This window comes from Panthera uncia, chromosome C2 (genome assembly GCF_023721935.1).
Source record: "Panthera uncia isolate 11264 chromosome C2, Puncia_PCG_1.0, whole genome shotgun sequence".
Classification (NCBI taxonomy): Eukaryota; Metazoa; Chordata; class Mammalia; order Carnivora; family Felidae; genus Panthera; species Panthera uncia.
Window position 1 is genome coordinate 66,196,683 of NC_064810.1, and position 15,843 is coordinate 66,212,525.

Here is a 15,843-nt window from a genome sequence, read left to right on the forward strand (position 1 = left end):
CTAAAAATATTTTTGAGTTTTCTTCTGTTTAGAGATTTTCAGGTTCCATATGCAAATCATATGCAACCAATGATTTAGTGAAATTAGTATCAGATTGGTAATACTTCTGACCAAAACTAAAAGATCAGTAACATTTTATAAAACCAAGTCACCTATAATCTGCAGTATATTCTATAGCACAGTTATGATTGCAGATCCTACCTGAACATCTTTAGTAGAAACTGTAAGATATTATCACTTTGTATTATTACTAAAGGAAGACGAAAAAAAGAAATCAAAGATGCTATGATAGCACAGGTGGGATTTTCTCATCCCTTTAAAATCAAATCAAAACACGACCATTTCTGCCATACTTCCTACTTTGTAGAACTTACCATAAAGATTTTTAAGATAAAGATATGTTCAAAAACCAGAGCAGTTACTTGTAAATAATTTGATCCTTTTGGGTTGTGCTTTTGTTTGGAAGGTCCAGAATGTGTTCAATCTAGTGCTAATTATCCCCCCACTACTGAGATGAAACCTTACTGAGTACTCAATGTTCTGTTACTCATGAGGTTTTCCACCTGGCTGTTGGGAGTCAGGCAATATTCTTGGCTCTGTGTGAACTTCTGATGCTGTTCCTTTTCATAGTTTTGGATTATTGTTTTCGCAGACATTGAGTAGTTTCTTCACATGTATATGCCAATCAGTACTCTACCAAATACTTGAAGGAGACTCTGATTTCTGGGGCTCTCTCTGCATGTAGCTCTTTTCTTTGGTGTTCTGTCTTATGAACTCCAGCTATTTTGTTCTCCCCCCGACTCTCACCTCTACCTTTTCAACTCAGCCTGGCTAGGATACCCCTCCCTGTGCCACAGTCTGGAAACCCTCTCAATGCTAGGAGTTAAAGTAATTATTAGGTTCACCCTATTAATTCCTTTCTCTTAGGGCTCACTTTTCTTTCACTGACTTAAGTCCAGTTTCCTGAAAACTGTTGTTTTACGTTTTTCCTGGTGTTTGTTTTCCTCAAGTGGTAGGGTAAATCCATTTCAATTATTCCATTTCAATCACAAGTGGAAGTAAAGTCTTGATGGTTTTCATTAGTTTTTAAAATATTTTTTTAATCTATTTGGTACCAGTGCCCAAGGCCAAAATTTTATTACTTCACTTGGATTACTGTAGTTGCTTCCTCTAATTGCCTTCTTTGTCTAGAGTTTTGTCCCCCTTAAATTCTTCCTCCACATAGTGACCTGAGTAATGTAAGTGAAATACACTTATTTTAATCCACTTTAAAAATCTGTTAATAGTCCCATAGCACCATAAATATTTCTTCTCTAAGCCTGAGATTGTCTACAAACTTCTTAAGCTCTGAGATACCAATTCATTAATTAATTTCCAGTCTTTTATGGTATTTTATATTCTTTTTTCTGAAAGACAATGGTAGTAACAGAGTTCTTGAAGTATCATGTACAAGTCATAAGTAATTGATGATTTCAGCAAAATTGGAATAAACTGGTAATGCTTCTGTACCAAAAGTTAAAAATTATAAATACTTTAATAAACACTTTGTAAAACCAAATCACCTGTTGATTTGTAGTATGTTCTGTAGCATAGTCATGACTGTAGATCCTATTTGAAGGTTGTCAGTTTGCAGTAAGTGTAAGAAATGATCACTTTGTAGTACTAAAAGAAGAGAAAAAAATTAAAACAAAGATTCTATGATACAATCGAGATTCATTTACTTTCAAAACCAAATCCAAGCATGACCATTTCTACTAAAATACCTGCCTTTGTATACTTTACAATAAAGAAGATTTTAAGATGGGCAGTTTCAGTAACCATAAAAAAGTGATTCCATTTTATGAAAGTTATAAACAGAAAGCATCCACAAATACTACCCTAAGACTTTACTGTTATCTCCCATTAAATGAGAAATAAAACAAAACATATCCTAAATTGGAATCTTTCTAGCAATAAATTTCAGTGAATAAAATCAAATTTCCTGTGAAGAAAAGAGAATATGAAGGAATGGAAATGGTACATATGACTGTAAACAGTGGCTTACATCCTTAAAACAATTGTTATATAATATACATGTTTGCTAGCATTTTGTCTTAAATAATAATGAAATTATCATTTACAAAACAACGTTTGTTTTTATTCGTTTATAATTTTTAGGTTCTGAGAAGCCAGTTTTGAAGACCTGACACTGGATGCTTCTGTAAGTTGCTTAACCTCTCAGAACTCCCATTTCTTCAACTGTAAAACAAGAATAGCTCTCTCATAGATTACTGATGAATGTCCTACAACCTACCCTACTGAATAGGTTCCCAGTAAATGTCAGTTTCTACTCCCTTCTCCATTAACTGATCAGAATTACAATTAAAGTGGGATCAGGTGTGCAGGCAAGGCAATTCTGTGAATACTATCCTAGCTTCCACAAAACAACTTTACTCTTTGCCTCTTCTTTCTCCTGAAAGAATATATTGATTTCTTTCACATACTAATTACTGTTTTTCCATTTACAAAGTCCAATATTTCAATATTTTACTAAACATCAATTTTTTTAACATTTAGCAACTTCAAAAAAAATTCCACTATTAAATATTTCTATGGCTTCTTATTTTCTATTACTTCAACAGTAAAAGACTTCTTTTTTATAACTGGAATAAGTATATTATTTCCTTTTTGTCTACTTAAAGATGTTTTATTAGTAACTCTTTTTAATTAATTAATTTCAGAGAGAGAGAGGGTGTGAGTGAGGGGGAGACAGAGAGAGAAGCAGGACTCAACTGAAGTGGGGCTTGTGCTCACCCAAAGCAGGGCTCCAGCTCACTCAAAGTAGGGCTAGAACTCATGAACTGTGAGATCATGACCTGAGCCAAAGTCAGATGCTTAACTGACTATGCCTTGCCCTTAGTAACTCTTTGTAATTCTGAATTCACTGAACTCGTGATATGCAGAGTGTGTGTGTGTGTGTGTGTGTGTGTGTGTGTGTATGAGCTCATCTTTTTTCTATACTGGAAAAAGTTATGCTAAAATAATTTTAGTCATTCCATCTTATTTTTACACTGTTTTATATTATTACAGAATTTATTTTTGGAGCCTCTGTTCTGTTTTTCAAGTGTAGTTGTTTTTATTGAGTGTGAGATAACTATTTGGTCCCCCAAACAAAAATACTTGTGCCCATTTAATTAACCTTCTTATAATGAATGCTTCAAACCTTCACAAGAGTAGAGAGAATAAATCATGATTCTACATGCATTCAACTTTAACAATGATCAACTTATGACCAATCATCTTTCACCAAGCCTATCCACTTCCAGCCTCCCATTTTATTTTGAAGCTAATCCAATACATCAATTATTTTATCCACAAATACTTCAAGATATACTCCCAAAAGATATGATTAAAAAATAAAGCATAACCATATCTAAACTGAATGTTTTTTTTTTCTTTTTAATGTTTATTCATTTTTGAGACAGAGACAGAGTGTGAGCAGGGGAGGGGAAGAGAGGGAGACACAGAATCTGAAACAGGCTCCAGGCTCCAAGCGGGGCTCATGAGATCATGACCTGACCATGAAATCATGATCAAGACCTGAGCCGAAGTCGGACGCCCAACCGATGGAGCCACCCAGAAGCCCCGAATAATGATTTAATTTTATCAGATATCCAGTCAGTGCTCCAATTTCCAATTACTTTGTGGATTTTTAAAGTTTGTTTGAATCAAGATATAAATAAGTTCCACAATTACAAATATTATACATAGTAACTGGTTATCTTTCAAATTTCTTTTAAACTATGGATTCTTTTTTTTCTTACAATTTATTTGTTGACAAAACTATATCAATTGTCTTAGGAGGTTCCCATGGTCTAGATTTGTTAACTGCATTCCTGGGGTGTAATTTAGTGTTTCTCTGACCTTCTATAAATGGGTCATTGGAGCTAGAGGATCAAAATGATTCAGGTTTGAATTTTTGACATCTACATTTCATATGTGAGGTTATGTTGAGCCATTAGGAGGTACTTCTCAAATTTTGACAGTGATGGATGATTAATTCCTAAATCTGTTCACTTACTAACAGTTGTACAATGGCAATATCTATCTTACCTTTTTCACCTATTGGAATAGTTTTATAAAGAGAAATTTCTCCTCATCAAGACATAAGAAAAGGCAAGAGAAACTCTGGATTCTTCATTTACCAGTTTTCAAAATGAATTGGTTCCCTAGTAGACTTTAATGGTAATTTTTTAAATAGTTGATATATTTTTATCCTCAGTAGTTATTATCCTTATTACTGTTCTAATTTCCCATTTTTGGCTAATAGAAGCCTCCTTATTTTGGCTCCTGAATCCTTTTCACAGAATCCCAATAAATTGTGTGTGTGTGTTTTTATTAACTTGTTTTATTTTTTATAATCCCAATAAATTTTGCTTGCTTCCTTTCTATCTGGTATACAAAATACCTTGCATATTTTCTGTCTCAGACCTTTAGTCTGCCATTTCTATAAGAGCTGATTCTTTTTAGAGAGAAAGGTTATAGGAGACCCCAATTTTGTACCCATTTATTTTTTTGTATATGAATCTCACAACCATGTAATTTAGTTTTAATACAAACTTTATTGATATTTTAAATCTACAGAATAACCTGAGGAACAGTCACATTTGTTGTCATTACTATTTCTGGAAGAAAAAAAACAGCATATTTTAAAAGTTATTCAAGTATTCTCTCTCTTGCTATCTCTCATTTTACTAGGCCTTTTACCACCCATTATAGTATAGTAAAACTAAGTACTTTATATTTTTGGTAAAACAGTTGTTTAAATTGAAAACTTTATAATATTTGTTTCATAATGGGAAATTAATAGATAATGCTTTAAAAGAAAAGGAAGTAACTAAGTATTTAAAAAAAAAAAAAAGAGAGAGAGAGAGAGTGGGAGAGAGACTATTCATCAGGGTTTCAGAGGACCTGGTTTCTGGGTCTACTTAGTTTCAAAAGGATATAACCACCCAAAGTATTAGTTGCAATAATTGTTGCAATAATTAGTTGCTGCCTTTGGAAAATGGGAAATGAAGTGAGGCACAAGGGCCAGGGTTTGTTTTTAACAATCCTTATAGAACTATTTGATTCTTTATGTGCATGCATAATATTCTGAAAAAATTAAATTAAAAATAAAAATTCTATTCTATTTTCACCTTCTAAAAAAAGTCAGTGTTCTTATATCTTTCTTATAGTTACATTTATCTTAGATTAAATCTTTCAAAAGGATAGAACGTTGCCACAATTATCATTAAAGATTACTTCCCCAGTCTTAAGAAAACATAAAACACATGTTTATATTTCTCAAGTGTAGAAATATCCTATAAAATAACTATCAAGTTCAGTAAAATGTCAATATATAAAAGCTTACTCCTACATGAATAGTTAGGCTATGAATTAAATCATATATGCTCTGTACATAGGGATTTCTCTCACACTAAATCTAAAATACAGATGCAATCTTTGGAGCTTAGAAAAAAACATTTTCTCTAAGTTGCTAAAATTATCATCCAAAGAAGACTTCCAGATGGCCAACCGACACATGAAAAAATGCTCAACATCACTCATCATGAGGGAAATACAAATCAAAACCACAATGAGATACCACCTCACACCTGTCAGAATGGCTAAAATGAACAACTCAGGCAACAACAGATGTTGGCGAGGATGTGGAGACAGAGGATCTCTTTTGCACTGCTGGTGGGAATGCAAACTGATGCAGCCACTCTGGAAAACAGTATGGAGGTTCCTCAAAAAATTAAAAATAGAACTACCCTATGACCCAGCAATTGCACTAGTAGGTATTTATCCAAGGGATACAGGTGTGCTGTTTCGCAGGGGCACGTGCACCCCAATGTTTACAGCAGTTCTATCAACAATAGCCAAAGTAGGGAAAGAGCCCAGATGTCCATTGATGGATGAATGGATAAAGAAGATGTGGTATATATATATATATACAAGTATACTTGCTGAGTATTACTCGGCAATCAAAAAGAATGAAATCTTGTCATTTGCAGTTATGTGGATGGAACTAGAGGGTATTGTGCTAAGCAAAATTAGTCAGAGAAAGATAAATAGCATACAACTTCACTAATTTGAGGACTTGAAGATACAAAACAGAGGAACATAAGGGAAGAGAAGCAAAAATAATATAGAAACAGAGAAGCAGACAAAATATAAGAGACTCTTAAATATGGAGAACAAACAGAGGGTTATTGGAGGGGTTGTGGGGGGGATGGGCTAAATGGGTAAGGGGCATTAAGGAATCTATTCCTGAAATCATTGTTGCACTATATGCTAACTAACTTGGACGTAAATTAAAAAATAAAACTTTAAAAAAAATTTAAAAATTATCATTAATCCTTATCTTTGATTTGCTAAATAGTAAGAGCTAAGAAAAAATTATATTTAAATAATATTTAAGCAATTTTCTCCTTAATATTCACATCGTCAATGTTGACTATTTAAAACTGGAATGTACAGATGGGCTTTTATTTTTGTGTGTGTGTGGTTATTTCAACGTAGTTCCATTTAACTGTGGTTATCTGTATAGTTAATGAGATATTTATTTTTGAAAAAAAAAAGCTGTTAGCAGGTACTTTACAATGATTATCAGTTACCTTAAAAATCTTTTCTCTTACCATTTTGGATGAGTTGAACATGGCCTCCCAAAAGCCAGAAGAGAGAATCAGTCACAATTTGGAAAAAGCGTAGTAATTCATCTTTTTCTTCCCCCTTAATACACATAACACAAACACAAACCCAATTTACTTTTCTGTAATTGCTTTATTTAAAAAAAAAAAAAAAAAGAAGAGAAACTTCTCTCGGGGGGAATCAAGAGAACCTGGTTGCTGGATCTTACTTAGTTATTTATGATCTTGTAGCCTTTAGTTTCTTAATTTATAAAACTTGTGTTACAGGCTGGCGATACCTACCTACTCTACTTACTAGAGAAATGGTTGTTACCCAGAGGTCAAATGAGACAATATATAAACTGTATAAGAACTACAAGTTGATATATTAGGATTTCTCAACACTGGCTATGCATCAGAATCACTGTGGAGCTTTTTTTAAAATTAAATATAGTATATCCATGTACAGGCTTTAACCCAAACAATTTGAATCTCCAAAGTCAAAGTCTGAACATCTGTATTTTTACAAAGTTAGGTGGCTGATTTGATTATGCAGTTAGGTTTGAAAATCACTGTTATATGCAAATGTAGATGTCAGCATGTAAAGCATTATTATTAGCACATTTCAGTTGCAGCTTCTAATCTATAACTCCATGAGAGCAGAGACCAAGTTACTTGGCTCTCCATTAGACATTCAGTGTCTAAAAAAGTTCCAAACATAGTACGTGTTCAATCAGTATTTATTCTACAAATAAATGACAATTTTTTCTGATTCTTCCTTTCTGGAAAATAGGGTGATTAGTATATTAGAATATATGTCATAATAGCAAATAAGAAACAGATTTTGTTCACAATTCTGTCATTTACTGGCCATGTAACTTCAGTGGAAAGTTGTATAAAGGCCACTAATTTTACCCAGGTCTTAAACATTTGTACTCTAGCACAAAAGTAACAATCACAACAGCAAAGGCATTATGATTGCAATGATTATTATAATAATAAAAGCATGTTCTTCCTATTATTTTAGCACAGGGTTAGGTAGGTGCTTAAATAGACATGTGCTAACTTAAATACAACAACAATCAAAAAAACCAAAATCTAAAAAAGAAAGAAATGTCGCATTAGGTCAAGAAATACTTTAGTCCAGTAAAGTGCCTTTGCCAGTTTCACCAAAAGACACAGCAGAAAGAGCGTGGTAATCTTCATTGTTGTCAATCTCAAAGAATAGTGCAGAGCCCTTAGACTTCCTTTTTTCCTTAAAAAACCCATTAGATAATGCCACCCATAAATTCATGGCTTCTGAGACTGGTTAACAAAATTTACCCTAAGTCACTTCAAAATTTTGGGGTAGATATTTTTCTCATGGCAGTATGTAAATGTATGTGTACGTGTGTATATTTTAACCAGTTTGCAGTTTAGGCCAGATCATTCTGTGTATGTCCCACCATGTGATCTAATACCTATATGTCAGCTAATTAAAAAAAAATTTTTTTTAATGTGTTTGGTTCTTTAGACAATGAGTTTGGCTTTTTTTTTTTTAATGTTTATTTATTTTTTAGAAAGAGCACACATGTGAGCACATGAGCAGGGGCGGGGCAGAGAGAGGGAGACAGAGGATCCAAGCAGGCTTCACATTGTTAGTGCAGAGCCCAAGGCACATCTCAAACTCACCAGTGAACCGTGACATGAGCCAAAGTTGGATGCTTAACTGACTGAACCACCCAGGTGCCCCCAATATTTTTTTGATTGGGAAACACTTAGGTAGATAAAACTTATAAATTCAGTTTTCTTGTAATCTTTTTTTTTATTATTTAAGAAAGAGAGAGAGAGAATCTTAAGCAGGCTCCACACTCAGCACAGAGTCTGACATGGGGCTCGATCCCACCATCCTGGGAACATGACCTGAGCCAAAATTAAGAGTTGGATGCTTAACCGACTGAGCCACCCAGACACCCCTGTAATCTCCTTTTTATCTATTTTCATTTTGTTCTGTGGTAAAGTGGCCCTCTTTTGCTGTAGTTTATCCCCTTTAATGTATTACTGAAGGAGTTTTCCTTTCTATACAAATACCATAATAAAGAATAGGAAAGTATTATGAAAAGTTTTAAAGGACTACGTAAATGAAAAGACCGTAATTACTATTGGCCCTAATATTAAATAAAAATACTCTCAAGAAAACATAAAGCTGTCTTAATGGTCTGAGCTATTCATGAGATAGAAATTATTTTACAGGGACGCCTGGGTGGCTCAGTCAGTTAAGGGTCTGACTTTAGCTCAGGTCATGATCTCACAGTTTGTGAGTTCGAGCCTCCCCATCGTCGGGCTCTGTGCTGACAGCTCAGAGCCTGGAGCCTGTTTCAGGTTCTGTGTCTCCCTCTCTTTCTGCTCCTCCCCCACTCACACTCTGTCTCTCCTTCAAAAATAAACAAACCTTAAAAAAATTTAAAAGAAGGGGCACCTGGGTGGCTCAGTCGGTTAAGCGGCCGACTTTGGCTCAGGTCATGATCTCGCGGTCCGTGAGTTCAAGCCCCGCGTCGGGCTCTGTGCTGACAGCTCAGAGCCTGGAGCCTGTTTCAGATTCTGTGTCTCCCTCTCTCTGACCCTCCCCTGTTCATGCTCTGTCTCTCCCTATCTCAAAAATAAATAAAACGTTAAAAAAAATTTAAAAGAAAAAAGAAATCATTTTACAAAGGAGAAAACAGGTACAGTGAAATCAAGTCATCTGCCCAAGAACCCATAGTTAATTTGTGGCACAGCCAGGAAAAGAAATCAAGTCTAACACAAATTCCCATAGTTTGTGCTACTTTAACTGACTTGAATTAAGTCTAGAAATATATAAAATTTATTTATTGCTACCAACCTCAAAATGCCAATGGAGATGCTGGAAGAATTTGTGACCTATTATTACATAGAAAGCCTATATACTCTACTACTAAGTTAAATTCTCTGTCAACAATAGTTTAAAACAAAATTTTTTTAATGTTTACTTATTTTTGAGAGACACACACACACAGTATAGGCAGGAGAGGGGCAGAGAGAGAGGGAGACACAGAATTCAAAGCCAGATCCAGGTTCTGAGCTGAGAGCACACAGCCCAACATGGGGCTCGAACTCACAAACTGCGAGATCATGACCTGAGCCGAAGTTGGATGCTTAACCAACTGAACCACCAAGGTGCCCCTTATACTCAAACTACTATCTCATCCATATTGTATGTCTCATTCAATTTCATTCATAATTTTTTAATTTGTTGTTTTTTAAATTAAAAATAGAGCTGTCTTATGTTTCCTAAAGAAATATCTAAATATCTTGCCGACTTTATTAGCCTAGGTGTTAAGTATAAGACTATGTCTATTCTTTATACTTAAAGCACCTCAAATGAAATTTAATATCCCATGATGACCCAGTTATTTTTCTTCATAACTCCCAAAAGTTGTTAATCTGTTCAAAATTTAATATAGCAGTGGGCCAAATGTACATATAGCCAAGAAATATTACAAAATAAAGAAGTTTCAGCTGTGTACACATTCAAGTATACAGGCAGTCCTTACTTTTTGCATGGTACCATGTTAAATGAAACTTGTGCCATATCAAAATCTTTACATGTTTCTGATATGCATGAGTTTCAATCAAGATAGCACTATGCAAAGCAAGGACTGCTTGTAATGAAACATTCACCAAGATAAAAGTGCCATAAAACAAGTCTGAAAAAATTTCAAAGGATTGAAATGATACAGAGTATGTTATCTGACCACAATAGAATTAAAGTAGAAATTAGTAACAATAAAATATCAAGAAAATTCACTCATATGTGGAATTTAAAAATAAAACAATCATGGAGGGAAAGAGAGGGGCAAACCAAGAAAGACTCAACTATAGAGAACAAACTGATGGTTACCAGAGGGGAGGTGGGTGGGAGGATGGGTTAAATAGGTGATGGGGATTAAGGAGTGCACTTGTGATGAGCACCAGGTGTTATATGGAAAGTTGACTCACTAAACTGTACACTTGAAACTAATATTACACTGCATGTTAACTAACTGGAATTTGAATAAAAACTTTAAAAACAGAAAATTCTCAAATATTTGGATATTAAGCAACATATTTCTAAGTAATCTGTGGGTTAAAAAAAAAATAGTACATACAGCATTTAGCACAATCCACCCAAGAAATACTTGCTGGACTTAGTAAGCCCTATGTTTGAGTTGAAATATTTTGACTACAGAAGATCTGAAAGATCAAACAGAAAGTTCACCTTTATTGTTCTGTGCCACAGAAGCTATTAGAAAAGTACTGGGCCACAGAACAATACTTTCCTCTACTGTTAAGTAGGTGTATTTTAGAAAGATGCTATGGAAATAAATGTCTATGGGTGCTGCTCAAAGTTGAGAAGCAAAGCAGATTCTTCAAAAAGTCATATGGTATACTTCAGCCAGCACTTTAAAATTTCACACATAGAGGCTTTTTTGGTTATAATTTCAAAAATGTTTGGATCCACTATTCTAATTGTACTTTCAGCCAAATACTGCACATGTGAAAAATAATGTGGAACATCTTCTCAAGAATTTTGGCTATTAAAATCCTGAATAAACACATATACCTTAGCGGCATTGATGAAACATGTTTGCAATCGCCTCCCCAAAACCAGAAAATTTTCTGCAGCTGATGGAAGCAATTCATTGTAAAATTCCTCTGCATCTTCTCCTGGCTCCAAGCCCACACAGCAATGACTAAAATAAGAGCACAAGTCTGTGACTGTTTGTGTTAATTATAAATTTGAGTTGAATGCTAGAGCTTCTATAGACAACACTGTGCCTTAATGAGAATTTTTAGTTATCTCTTTTGTTGTCAAGCCAATAAAGAACTTTTGCTGGAAAATTAGCATTACAACTTTCTGGAGAAGTAAGTCCAGTGGTGTGAACTTTGTCTGTACTGAGAGCTAGGACTCATATGTCCTAAAAACCTACTTGTCAGCTTTTTGGGAAACAAAATACACCTGATTCACAATAAAGAGAAACAAGGCAAGTTTTCAGTGAATGAGCTATAAACACTCTAAAAGCAATACAATACCTTGGGAGTCTAATTCATGAAAAACATTTGTGTTGATACCTTTGAGACATCTGATAGCTGAAAAATACCCAGGGTAGGATTAGTCTACAAGGGACAGATGAAGAAATCAAATACTCTAATACCAATTCTACTCTCCAATAGATCTATTTTCTTAAACTGCAAAATATCTGACTACACATTCCTTATATCAGAAGAGTAAACCACAAAAACCTTGCTTTATTAGGGACACTTTACAATTTATGTTAAAGTAGATAAAGTCATTTAGAGAAATGAGTCCTCTTGAAACTTCACATAAAAGTCACTCCCTAGATATGAAATGGGTATATTCAAAGCTCTTGATAATAAAAAGTATTGGTGTAGACTAATACTAACAAGAGTCCCCAACCCAAGACTGATCTCTAATGAGTAAACACTGCTGTTAGAGGCTTTTCAACATGTGAAGATGACACTGATAAGCAATAGTGACTACATATGAGTATGCTAAAATTTAGCTGGTTGACACTCAATGTACTTTTGTTTTTGCACATCAATCCTAAAATTTATGGACAAACATTCACATGTATCAGTTTCTCTTTTTACTTTCGTTCCTAAAAATTATTTAAGAGTACCTACTTTGATTGTGGACATTAATTTAAAAAATTATGTTTTTTGTATATGCACAAACATGGGGATTTTTTTTTAATGTTTTTATTTATTTTTGAAGGAGAGAGACAGAGCATGAGCGGGGGAGGAGCAGACAGAGAGGAAGACACAGAATTCGAAGCAGGCTCCAGGCTCTAAGCTGTCAGCACAGAGCCCGATGTGGGGCTCAAACCCACAAACTGAGATCATGACCTGAGCTGAAGCTCAACGCTCAACCGATTGAGCCACCCAGGCACCCCATACGTGGGGATTTCTTAAGACTTGGATTCCACCAAGATATGTGTATCTGTTAATAGTTTTTTCTAACTATACATGTTGAATCCAGCCTTTATGTAGTAACAAATTAGGAATGAGCAGTTTTGAAAGGTAAGATTCCAACTAGTAATACAGGTGTTTAGTTACTTAATTAGAAAGTGGCTTAGGCACTGAGAACAACTGGTTTATTTTATTATCTCCTTTAAAAATAAAAGATTTTGATCTTCTAAATTTTATGGACAGGATTTTGGTTACCTAATGAAATATACAATTGAGATAGCTAAATCAATACAACATAAAATGACTAGCTTTTGTATCTGTTCTCCTATAGTACTTTGCTTACATCTTTCATCTTAGCACCTATTTCATTTAGCCTTGTATGATAAAGTCACATGACTGTCATCCCATGTCTACTGTAAGTTTTTCCAGTATAGAGCCAGTGCCTTAAAAATCTTCATTTCTTCATATATTCCTTAGTGAATAAAGAGTCTGTTAAGTACTTGGGACTCAGTGGTGAGCAAAAGACGTGATCACCATCTTCACAGGACTTATGTAGCAAAATTTTAGATAGTGAAATATTCACAAATACAGTTACAAAGAGTAATATATGGTATAAAGGAGGAAAAGTACAACCATAACCTACCACAGAAGGTTGCCAGTTCTTGTTAAGCAGATGAATAAAGAGAAGCAAATGTTGAAAATGAGAATCTACTACTATATCCCTCAAGAACAGGAGGACTCATTGCTTCATTTTACCTTAATATCTGTGTAAGCTGGGAAATTGTAGTCCAACCACCCTGGATTCGAGAACAATCTTGACTGAGGACCAAAAGGCAATACTGAATGAGGTCATAACAATATATATCTTGTTTTATTTTCTTCAACTCTGAGCTTCCTAAAGGTGTGTTGTTTATTATTTCTAAGGCAAAAGGAAAGAAGATATACTTATTTCTGCTCAATAAATCCAAGACTTTTGTATTTTTATAGTTTGAATAATAACTAAACTTACTTTAAAAAGGAAACATAGCACTTTCTTATCACAATGTTAAGATTTTTCTGAGCAAATCAGAAACAAATGCTAAAACTATACCCATGATGGAATTGTTTTGTTCCTTAAATAGTGTTAGCTAATCACAAAAAGATTTTCTTACCTTTTAACTTCAACAGTATAATAGGGACATTCTGCTCAGGACTGTTTGCAACTTCGGCAGCTAGAGATAAGATCCTTGGGTCTGTACCTGTTGGTTTCATTTCTTATTGCCTATATTTTAACAGAATCAGAAAGATAAAGGTCAAACAGCCCTAAAACATTTGCTCCCTAAATAATGTTTGAAAAATAGTTTCAATATAAAATTTGTTTTGTTTGCTTTGAGAAGTGAAGGATAGATTTTTCAATTTCTTCCTTACAGGAGATTCTAATGTTTCTAATTGGAATACCTATAAAGAGCTAGAGACTCCTATAACTTACTATGACAGCTACAGCAGGTATTATTTATCGCGCACTAGGAGTCAGGAACAGTGCTAGATACTCCACATTCACTCTCTCTAATTTGCACAATAATCCTGGGATAGAAATTAATTTCTTTGATCATAAAAGAGACACTGAATGTGCAGAAAAGAGCTAACATAGCTTGAGACAAAGTTGGCCCTTGCCTGATGCCAAGACTGGCCCCTGGCTGGTGAACTTGGATTTCAGAAGGGTTTCCACCATTCCCTAACAAGAGTGGCTCACTGTACCTAAAGTATTTGTGAAAACAATGTGATTTATGCAGAATGCCTGCTCATTCCAAAAGCTTGGAATTCTGGTACTTGGTAGTAGACGATGCCTATATGACCACCTCCAATAAAGACCCTTATCACTGAGTATCTAGTGAGCTTCCCTGGTAGACAACACTTCAAAATGTGACAGTTCATTATAGGAAGAATTAAGTGTGTCCTATACAAAACTACTGGGAGAAGACTTTTGGAAATTTGCACCGGTTTTCCTCTGGATTTTGCCCCATTTGCCTTTTCTCTTTGCTGATTTTGCTTTGTATCCCTTCACTGTAAATCACAGCCACAAATACGACTATATCCTAAGAGGTGTCAGCCCTCCCAGTGAATCACTGAACCTTGGGTTGGTCTTGGGGATCCTCAACACACAACTCAGAAATGGGACGTAATTATAAGATAACAAAAGCTTATTAATAAATAGCATAGTAAATCAAATTATCTTTGTTATTATTATTATTATTCTCATATTAGTGTAGTCTTGGCTTCAGGAGTAGAATCCTGTGATTCATAACTTACATACAACACTCAGTGCTCATCCCAACAAGTGCCCTCCTTAATGTCCATCACCCATTTTGCCCACCCCCCCATCAACCCTCAGTTTGTTCTCTTATGGTTTGCCTCCCTGTCTCTTCTTGTTCCTTCCCTTCCCCTAAGATCTTGTTAAGTTTCTCAAATTCCACACATGAGTAAAATCATGTGTTATCTTTCTCTGACTTATTTTGCTTAGCATAATACCCTCCAGTTCCAACCAAGTTGTTACAAATGGCAAGATTTCATTCTTTTTCATCACCATAAAATCAATTACCTTAAAATTAAATATAAGACACATCCCAATTCAATTTGCTGTTTACCACACTCAAAGCTCAACGGTATCATTATTTAACAAAAAGTACAATCTTTACTTACAATAAAAGCCAACATATATTAAGTATTTTACTATGAACTAAGCACTGTACTAAGTGCTTTTGCACACATTATCTTACTTCTCACAAGACTATGAGGTAGAGGCTGTAATCATCTCATTTTACAGATATGAAAAATAAACTTTGAAAGAACCTATCATGGTTCCACCAGCATCTGGTGGAGTCCGTATTCAAATCCAGATCAGTCTGACTCCAAAGTCTGTGGTTTTAGATACAATGTTCATTATATTCCCTTCCATGTAAAATAATAAAAAACACAAATGACATACTTTTAACTCACTTATTTTTAGGTATTATTCTTCAAAATTGGCACCAAAACTGCCCTTTATATTGAGGAGTTGGCCATAAAATAAGCATCGAAATGTCATCCTTTTTAGGTAAAATATAAATCATTAAAACATAAATTTTCTGAAAATATTTCAAAGAAAGTCCAGCACAACTCCTGGTGTCACTCCTGTCACACAGTAGTCATGCTACTTCCCAAGAGAGTGGATACAGTTATCTCACTCTTTCCAATGGTTGCATTA

At 34.5% G+C, this 15,843-nt stretch overlaps 1 protein-coding gene across 8 annotated transcripts in view; it reads right to left on the bottom strand.

Moving 5' to 3' along the window:
- Window positions 1–15,843, bottom strand: part of IQCB1 (IQ motif containing B1) — a 63,997-nt gene that overhangs the window by 45,030 nt on the left and 3,124 nt on the right. For all 8 annotated transcript variants that reach the window (XM_049628262.1, XM_049628259.1, XM_049628257.1 and 5 more), the window contains 5 exons: window positions 13,772–13,881; window positions 13,377–13,539; window positions 11,254–11,383; window positions 6,663–6,756; window positions 1,563–1,662 (listed from right to left, as the gene is read on the bottom strand). In XM_049628262.1, coding sequence (XP_049484219.1) covers window positions 1,563–1,662; window positions 6,663–6,756; window positions 11,254–11,383; window positions 13,377–13,539; window positions 13,772–13,871 — 587 coding nt within the window. In that variant the 5' untranslated portion in view covers window positions 13,872–13,881. The remainder of the gene's footprint in view (window positions 1–1,562; window positions 1,663–6,662; window positions 6,757–11,253; window positions 11,384–13,376; window positions 13,540–13,771; window positions 13,882–15,843) is intronic.